This window comes from Cyclopterus lumpus, chromosome 4, assembly GCF_009769545.1.
Source record: "Cyclopterus lumpus isolate fCycLum1 chromosome 4, fCycLum1.pri, whole genome shotgun sequence".
NCBI lineage: Eukaryota > Metazoa > Chordata > Actinopteri > Perciformes > Cyclopteridae > Cyclopterus > Cyclopterus lumpus.
The window spans coordinates 19,166,909-19,175,828 of NC_046969.1; the positions used below are offsets into that span (position 1 = coordinate 19,166,909).

General features: G+C 42.3%; 1 protein-coding gene across 1 annotated transcript in view; it reads right to left on the reverse strand.

Annotated features, from left to right (window-relative positions):
• Positions 1-811: 811 nt before the first annotated feature.
• Positions 812-8,920, reverse strand: part of cep350 (centrosomal protein 350) — a 31,256-nt gene continuing 23,147 nt past the window's right edge. The window contains 8 exon segments of the mRNA XM_034531563.1: positions 812-4,259; positions 4,414-4,536; positions 4,824-4,970; positions 5,497-5,988; positions 6,377-8,226; positions 8,308-8,363; positions 8,461-8,594; positions 8,837-8,920. The exon segment at positions 8,837-8,920 is cut by the window's right edge and continues 77 nt beyond it. Of these exon segments, the coding sequence (XP_034387454.1) occupies positions 4,089-4,259; positions 4,414-4,536; positions 4,824-4,970; positions 5,497-5,988; positions 6,377-8,226; positions 8,308-8,363; positions 8,461-8,594; positions 8,837-8,920 (3,057 nt within the window). The 3' untranslated portion in view covers positions 812-4,088.

Consider the following 8,920-nt stretch of genomic DNA (forward strand, 5'->3'; position numbering starts at 1 on the left):
CTGGCTCGCCATTCTCCAGACAGTCCTTTTTATTGAAGCAAGTGGTTATCCCACACAGAATGAGGAAACAGTTTGTCTAGTCCCTTATCAGTCTGAGATGACCCTGAGCCATGTGTGGTGCGCGGGTGTGTGACGTATGTGGGGAGACATGAAACAAACCTTGTTCCGTGCCTGCACATTAAACCTGTTGACCTCTTGTCCTCAGGGTGAACGGTATAGAATAAGTAAAACAACAACGTATTACTCTTCTTCTGTTAGCTATAGTAATTACATTCATAGGGCGTACATTCTTTAATGCAAATTGAAAACACATGCTCTAAACTCTAACAGACAGATAATTCAAAATACAAGTGTAATGCGGTGGAGAGTCTATAACCTAGCCATACATGAAATAAATCAAGAGGTGCTTGATATACAATATTATTGTGTGAATTATTAACATGCTAAATAAATCCATTTGAAATATCCCATTTATCGGCAATACTGGTATATCAAGACACTTAGTGTGTAATCATAGGACGTAAACTCCTTTTGATGTCATGTAACTCTGTAACTCCCACATTCCCATGATACAGTGGACATGACCGTGGTGTCAGCTGCAGCTCTGCAATCCATCAGTTCAGGAGTAACATGCTTCAAATCTCCTGCATTTGAAAATTGTCACAGATTTACAGATCTGAGGAAGCCAGCAGAAACATGTCAGGAAGAGATTCCTTGGCCTGCCATCAGTGGTGAAACACAGGGAAGCAACTTCAAACAAACCAAAACCACCTTTCAAATCAGAATTCCTTCAGAAACAATGGAAGCTTTATTTACAATTTCAAAGTTCATTTATTTAACAAATATATATTTTGCAACATATTTGCAAAGTATACAGTGTTTATCTTACAAACAATCGTTCAGGTTACAGTAACAGTGGGTCACATAGGACAGACAGTATATTTACACCCATAAAATAATTGTACAAGTCTTCAAGTGCACTTGGCGCACACTCACAGAACATTATAAATATTCATCAACATTTTTAAAAGATGAAGTGAGACATCTAGTCTAACTGGGTTAATTTGATAATCCAATTGTTTGTGCCTAGTTTTTTTAAATTGTTATTTTTACCCATCGCTATCGAGTTGCTCCACCTCCCTGTGAACAGGCCTCAGACGAGCAGATAGAAGGAACTCCATTCGACACCAGAGAGCTGTACGTTTCTTGACTGTCAATAATCTACAGCCTCGGTAGAAGTCTAAGCTGTTTGGTCCATACATATGAAGCGATGCATAAGACCAAGTACTGCATAGTTAGAGGGGCTCCATCTGCCTCCCATATACAATCAATTCAAGAGGACAATCCTAGAGGGTTTGCAATGAAGCCTTGCAAAGAGTTTCAAAAGTACTATAATTATGTCACCGTCAGTTACGTATGCCTACAGCCCAGACATACAATTCATACAGCATGGATAAATCGGTGTCAATGTTTTGGTCTTTTTCTACATTATATAATTTACAGTTTGAGCATACACCATAGCAACTCTTTATACATTGACGATAAAAAAAAAAAAACGACTCAGTTTAAGGTCACTTTTGCCTTATGTCAGTGAAGATTAAATGCTCGCTCAGAATGAGTTTGTACAGTTTGTTGGATCAACGCAGCACCGACTGAGGACTAAAACAAGCCCTTTGATACAGTGTACGTGCTCAGTCTCATCAGCTCGATGACTGACTGTGTGTGTGTGTGTGCGTGTGCTTGTGTCGGAGTGTCAACAGTCTAGTTCCTGATACACTTTATCTATAACGTGACTCAACTGTGTAAATATGCACAGAAGTAAGGGCGACGTGGACAAGCAGCAGGTAACATTTAGTGATTCTGTTCGCACACGCACACACACACACATTTCCCTCAGGCTGAGCACAGACAAAATGAGAAGGTTTGAAAAACTCTCAACTATGCTTCAATACAGAAAGATTGATAAGGCAGAAACTGAAGTCATGACAAACTGGTTGAGAGGGAAGAGCGGCCATTTAAGGATCATTTACAAAAAGGTAGGAGACAGCGGTTTGAAAGAGACATTCAAAGAAAATAGGTCCAGAGGGTGTTGAGACGTTCACAAAGTTTGTATGAATCTACAACTCAAGAGGCACTTGAACTGAATGCTGAGAGGCTCCCTCTGCTCTCCGACGACATTGACGGCCTACATTCTGACGGCTGGTTTGAACTTGCCGACTGCTGTCAAGCCAAATCGTTCACAGCAGCAAGTGGAGCACATAAACATGCTTCTACACAACCCAATGTTTTTTGAGCAAATGTTCAGCTGGCTACATTTACAAGGGCAAACTGATGAAGGAACAGGAACACCACGTGTTTATGTCAGGTCAGAGAAAGTACAGTGAGTGTTGGAAAAGTAAGGCTTAAATCCAGTATTTCAGTTCTGTCCTGCGATTCTTCGTTTGTGTACCACGTGCATACTATATATTCATTCTGTGTTTAGTGAAAAAGAAAAAGACATCCATAAAATACCAGCATTGATGCAAAAATTACTTGATTTTTTTTTTAGCATAGCGTTGATGGACAGGTTTGTCCCCAAATGCTTACACAAAAACAATATTGAATGGGATTCAAAAGCTTCAGTTAGAGCACAGAAAAATAGGCAAATTACTGGAGAAGCCTTTTCTTGCTGGTTGTATGAGACGTTTTCAAACTGAACGTAAATACACGGTGTCGTACAAAAGGGGGACAACTGGACAGTTGTGGCCACAATAAAAGTCCTACAGAACAGTTTCAATGAATCATTAACATTACAACGTTGAAATAGGAAAACGGTTTTCTCCCCGTCTTCTTTTTCTCATATCAATAGCGTCCTTTAAACCTCCGACATAATATATTGCTGTGTTCACGTTCACATTTCTTTTTTGTGCTTTTTCCAATTTCATTAAATGTTAAAAATCTGTTCTTTATATGTTGACAAGATCATTTACATTTGAAAATGTTCGTACTCCTCTAAATCAAACATTTTTCACGCAATAAATAATATAATTATGGAGGCAAAATGCTTCATACTATATCTGATCTCAGCGACACTCTAATAAAGCACAGTTGGACAATATTTGATCTGTGACCATTTCTATTTTTCTAACCCTCTTCCAACCCACCGGATGTCAAATTCAACAATGATTATAAAGTTAAAGTGTTTAATCTATGCACAGCCCACAGATTTAAAGTCAATGCAGCAGGACAATGATGCAAAACATGCAGCCGAAGCAACCGGGGGGGCTGTGAGGGCCGAACACTGACGGGCTGAGTCAGTCACCCCTGGAAAAGTGAATGGCTGCAACGCCGGTGGGACTTTTACATTTTATTTGTATATTTAAGGCCGGCTTACAAACGCCTTAAATGGAGGGCTGATCACCCACGGTGAATGTAAAACCCCTCAAATGACAGCTAAAAGTTTAACCTCATAGTCATTGTTTAATTTCAATGAACTGGAATACAAAGCAAACACGATAATGTGTCACTGTTAAGTCACTTATGCACTACATTGTATATTCTTTATCTGCTACTCTATTACAATTTTTGAATCCATACATATATTTACTTTAAGATTCAATACAAAATATGTCAACCTAGAACCGACCTTGTGTTCCAGGTGGATAGTAATTTACAGTCCCCTATAGAACGATCAATTTAGCAGCAATAATGGACATTAAGTGCGAACAAATTGCGCAATCTATCCCATCAAAACATCTACTCATTCTCCAACTGGCATTTACAAAAGGACCAGTCCAGGAGGTGAGAACTGAGACAAGGTGGTGTTAAGGTTTTAGAAGGCTGGATTGCTTAAGAGGCATTTTGTGTGTAGAAGAAATCATATCACCACGACAGTTAGCTGAAGCAGAATTCAGCAAATTAATGTCACAGAAATAAGTACGAGTAGTTCAGCTGAGAGGTAATGCTGGGACTGAAGGCATCTCAGGGTTGCTGTTGGCACATCAGCTGGTGGAAGACAGAGCGGCGGGAAGTTGGCTGGAGTTTATTGGGGTGGGGAAAGACTGGGGTTGAGCTAGAGGTTGTAGTTTAAAATCTAAACAGGAAAGCTGTCAGGAGAGGGAGTTTTCTGTTCTGGCCCGCTTGTCATAGATCAGCGTCAGCACGTTAGCAGTGTCCTTCAGCAAAGCATCGAAGATGCTGTCTGCCAGCTGCATCTTGACAAACAGCTCGTCCTCGTCATAGTTGACCCACTGGGCTTCCTCCTCGTGGAGTTCCTGAACCTGGGAGACAAACACAGTGACTGAAATCAGTGGTTTGTATTGTAATGATTAATGTGAACACATTAAAGTCAAGGGGAAAACAAGAAGTTTAAACTACTGCCATTTGAAATGATGAACTCCCCCAAAAACTCAAACATTTAGTTTTGAGACCTACCAGAATGTGATCGACCCTGTCTCGCTTCTTTTTGCCAAATTTGAGCATCTTCTGCCAGTCAGTCTTCTGGCTGTGATCTTTCGTCAGACCATACAGTTTCAGTACTTCTGCCGAGATGAATTCCTGGGACACATTTTAAAAACGCCATGTCATCAGGTGTGCAACAGGCAATACACTGCATATTAATTGGTAAAAAGGTAAGGACTTTCTTTACTGCACTCCATAAAACTTACAGATAGCCTAAGTGGATTAACAAAGCCAAATTGTGAAGTTTATTTACAAATCAGGTCACTTTAGAAGGTAAAAAAAGCAAACAAAAAGTATTTAAAAGTAAGGCAATAAGAACTAAGTAGCCAATGTGTTTATCTGACGTTGGTATATACACATAAATAAAGTGTCTCCTTCTGTACCTGGATTTTGTTGAGGTCTCCTGGTGTCTTCACTCCGTGGAGGAAGGAGGACTTAACTCGACGTGGTTTGACCCACTGAGGCTGATCAGTGTTGGGGTCCTCAGTATAGATCTCCTGAAGCATCTCCCACGTCAGGTCATACACAGCCTGGGGAGTGACAGAAAGTAATGGCATACTTATTTAAATAAATATTAAATAAACACGAGCCAATAAAGCATCTCTTTGCATTTAAAGTGTCTAACCAACTGAGACAATATCTTAAGCAAGACTCCAAAGTGTGTCAGGAGCAGAGGGATATCTAGTGAGACAAAGGCAAGTGATTTAAATAGCTGTGTAGGCCTGAAAACATCAACATGCTAATCAGAGAGGACTCTGTAGAATAATGGAAACTCGTCTGGCATTTAACCTCAGTGAACTCACTCAGAGTAAGTGCCGTCTTCAAGACTACACTGCTGTTGGCTTAGTGCTACGGAAGCACTAGGACAGTTGTGTGCTGATTTTCACCAGCATTATTGGTCGGGGGAACGAAAAGGAAGTCAAGGATGCTCGTCTTACTTCTCTTCTATTTTACAGATTGTTGTGTAATACACTTGCATTCATTTTTTTTTCAGTGGGCTATCTGTATGGTTGTTTTTGTTATATATCTTTTATGTTTTGCAAGTCTCCTTTTCACCTTTCTGTAGCTGCGGACACAGAGGACCTCCGGGTCCTGGCTGCTGGCCTCTTTACCCAGATACTCTTGTGAAGGTGTGGGGTTTGGCAGCTGTGACAGGGTCAGGGCGCCCTTCTTCCCCAGGCCACAGTTCTCCCAGATCTCCTGAGCAGCAGCATGGACCATCTTCTCCACCTCTGTGGCTGAGTGGGGCACAACCATAGCAGGCTGCTCAGGTAGTTTAGGGGGTAGGGGGAGAGGTAGCTCAGGTCTAGGTGGAGTCTTAACCTGCTGTTCCCCGCCTGGGGATGAGACCAGCCCCCCCAGGACTTCCTCCTCTTCCTCTTCCCTTTGTTTGAGTCTCTGCTGTTCTCTACGTGAGCTGAGACCAAAGTCCTCATCAAACCAGTCCTGATCGTCACCCAGCTCATCTAGCAGTTCACGGCTCAGTTCCAGCTCTGCTAGTCGCTTGGCGAGCTCCTCCTGACCACTGGCCCCCAACACTGGACTCTGCTGTTGTGAAAGAAATACAGGAAAAAGTTAATTTCATGCTCGCTTACAATTTCAGATAATAACCGTCCATAAATATGAACATCTAACTGCGCCGTAACAGAACAAGTCCCACAATAAATGATTGTTTCATACTTTTCATCTAGAAATATTCTTTCTTACTGATTGTTACGTGTCTAAACACAAAAAGGTTTTCAGCAAAGAGCACCAAATCCAATAAAGTGTGTCAACATAAGTTGGACTTTTGGCTGACCACGTACAGAAACAAGGGTTCTCCAAATCAATAAGTTTGTGAGTAACCGGATGATGTTCCACAGTCCAATCCAGTCCAATCATATTTAAAGGCTTTTTGCAAGATTTAGTAACAGGTCACTAAAGAATCTACACTCACCGGTTGGTTACACAGCTCTGGAGAAGACAGCTCTTTGTTTTCTGTAGGTAGGAAGAAGGGAAGACCATCTTTTTGTTGCACTGAAGAGAAAAACTCTTCTTCTTCTTCTTCAACATTTTCCCCAAACAGGTCTACATTCATCTGGTTGGCCGCTTCTATCTTTTGCTCTTTAGCCTTTTTAATGTGAACAAACTGCACCAAAGTGTCTTTCACACAGTTGTTGAGGAGGTTGTCTGCAAATGTGTCCAGTAAGTCTCCGTCTTCCCGTTCTCTCGTATCATCCCCGATATCTGTAGAAAGATCAGCAGGACCAAACTGGTGTTTTGAGTCTACCTCTTCGTTCTCAACAAGGGTAGCAATGTCTGTCCGACTCTGCTTCCCGAGGCCAATCTTGTCCATGTCAGAGATGAGGAGGATGGTTGGTGCATCTTCAAAATCCAACATTATGTCCTGAGTGTTTCCATTAAAAATGGGAGGCTTGGATTCTTTGTAATGCTGTGAATTGATGTGGGATCCAGTCTTGTGAACAGACTCATCTGTTATCTTTTTGTTAGACGTTTGTTCATTCTTACTCTTCAGATTTCCTTGTTTTGTGGATGTGTGCTCATCTGTTTGACGTTTATCCCCATCTTTATCCGACAGACCATCAAAGAACGAGTCCTCATCCTCCGTGGCGTCTGTGTAGACCTCAAACTTGTCTGGCAGGTGTGTAATCTTGTCTGGAGGAGCAAAGATACCATGGCTCTCAACACATTCAAAGTATACCACCCCATCATAAGTGCCGTTGTTGCTACCCTCAGACTTATCCAACTCCACGCCAGCCCAGAAGCCATTAGCAAAGCTGGTTGGGCCTTTGAATCTCAGAGTTCCAGGCTGTACACCTCCAACAAGAACTCGATCGGCGATACTAAAACTTGGCATTTCATCAGCAACAGGCAAAATGGGTGGTGAGTGGCTGGAATTAACAATATCCTTGCTGTCATGTTTGGAGTCTTCCGTATGGTTATGCAGATCCAGAAGCCTCACAGATTGGTGACTGGCTTCACTAGTCGGTGAATGATGACTCAGCTCTTCAGCGATTTCCTCCTCTACCTCTTCATCGTCATGGCTGCCATATGGTGTGGCTCTGCTAGGGGAGTCTTTTCTCGAGCCCCTGATCTCTGTAGGTGAAACTGAGATTTGAGAGGCAGGCCTCGAACTATGACGCACCTCTCTGGGTGAAGAATCCACTGAAGACTCAAAGTCATCATGATAACCATCTACTATTGGTGAAGAGACCTCACCATCCTTTTTGGGTGCCTCCTTCTTTGAAGAGAAGGCAACAGAGTTGGCAGAGCAGGAATGGTCACTGGATGCAGCCGAATGAGACTTGTTGAAGGAGATAATATCAGATTGTACAGCTTCTTCAGCCTCACATGTTTCCTGTGTCCTTATTTCATCATGTTCTATGCTAACAGATTGAGAATGTCGATGTTCTTCGCCCTTGTAAGAGGAAACATGTTTAGATGCAGACAGCTTCTCTTGGGAGTCGAGTTTGTCTTCCTTTTCTAGTTTGAGAAGATGTTCAGAATGTGGATCCTCCAATGTGGAGCTTCCTTCTGCCAGCTCATCCTGAATGTCAGTTATTTGATAGGAGACAATGTTCTCATCTGCGGACCCAATCTTCTGTGCCTGGGCTTCCTTAGAGGAAGGTCTTAAAAGTTCCTCCGTGGACAGACGGCTCCTCGGTCTTGAGGGCGGACATTCTGGGCTGCCATCTACCGGGGTTGGAGTGACTGTTGGTGGGTCTTCATCAGACATCTCTTCAGGCACTGAGGTGGATCTACTACGATCAACTTGAGGTAGGGCATCTGGTATCATAGGAAAGGGTCACATTATTATTGGAACATCTGCGTTTTTTATATAGTAATTATGATGATTATATCACTCACTGTGATCCAATGAAGCATCACTTTGCGTCTTTTGAGAGATTGTGCTGGTTTCAGACCTGAGAAAGAAGGATTCACTTTAAATTGAACACCAATGTTTTCAAACTCACACTATAGTATAAGATATGTTGTCATGTTTAGAGCTGTTTTTGGTACCTGTGAGCAGGTGGTTTAATGCCGCTCTGCTCTGCGATTGAGGTGGAATCTTTGATCTGGACTGTGTATCAGGTGTTGAGGTCTGGCTCCTTGTTCAGTTCTGCCTTAGTTTTCTCAATTAAGTTATTATAGCTCTGAAAGGAAAACGGGAGAATAACCGTTAAGATATGAAGAAATCGTGGAAATACATGGATAAACACCCAAGTTTTTTTTTTTACACACACACACACACACACACACACACACACACCACACACACACACACACACACACACACACACACACACACCACACACACACACACACACACACACACACACACACACACACACACACACACACACACACACACACACACACACACACACACACTTACCTCTAGCTGCTTCAGTAGGCTGGCCTCCTGTGCCTTCAGGCGCTCCTTGTGCCTCTTCTTCTGCTCTTTCTTTAGTTGGTAAGC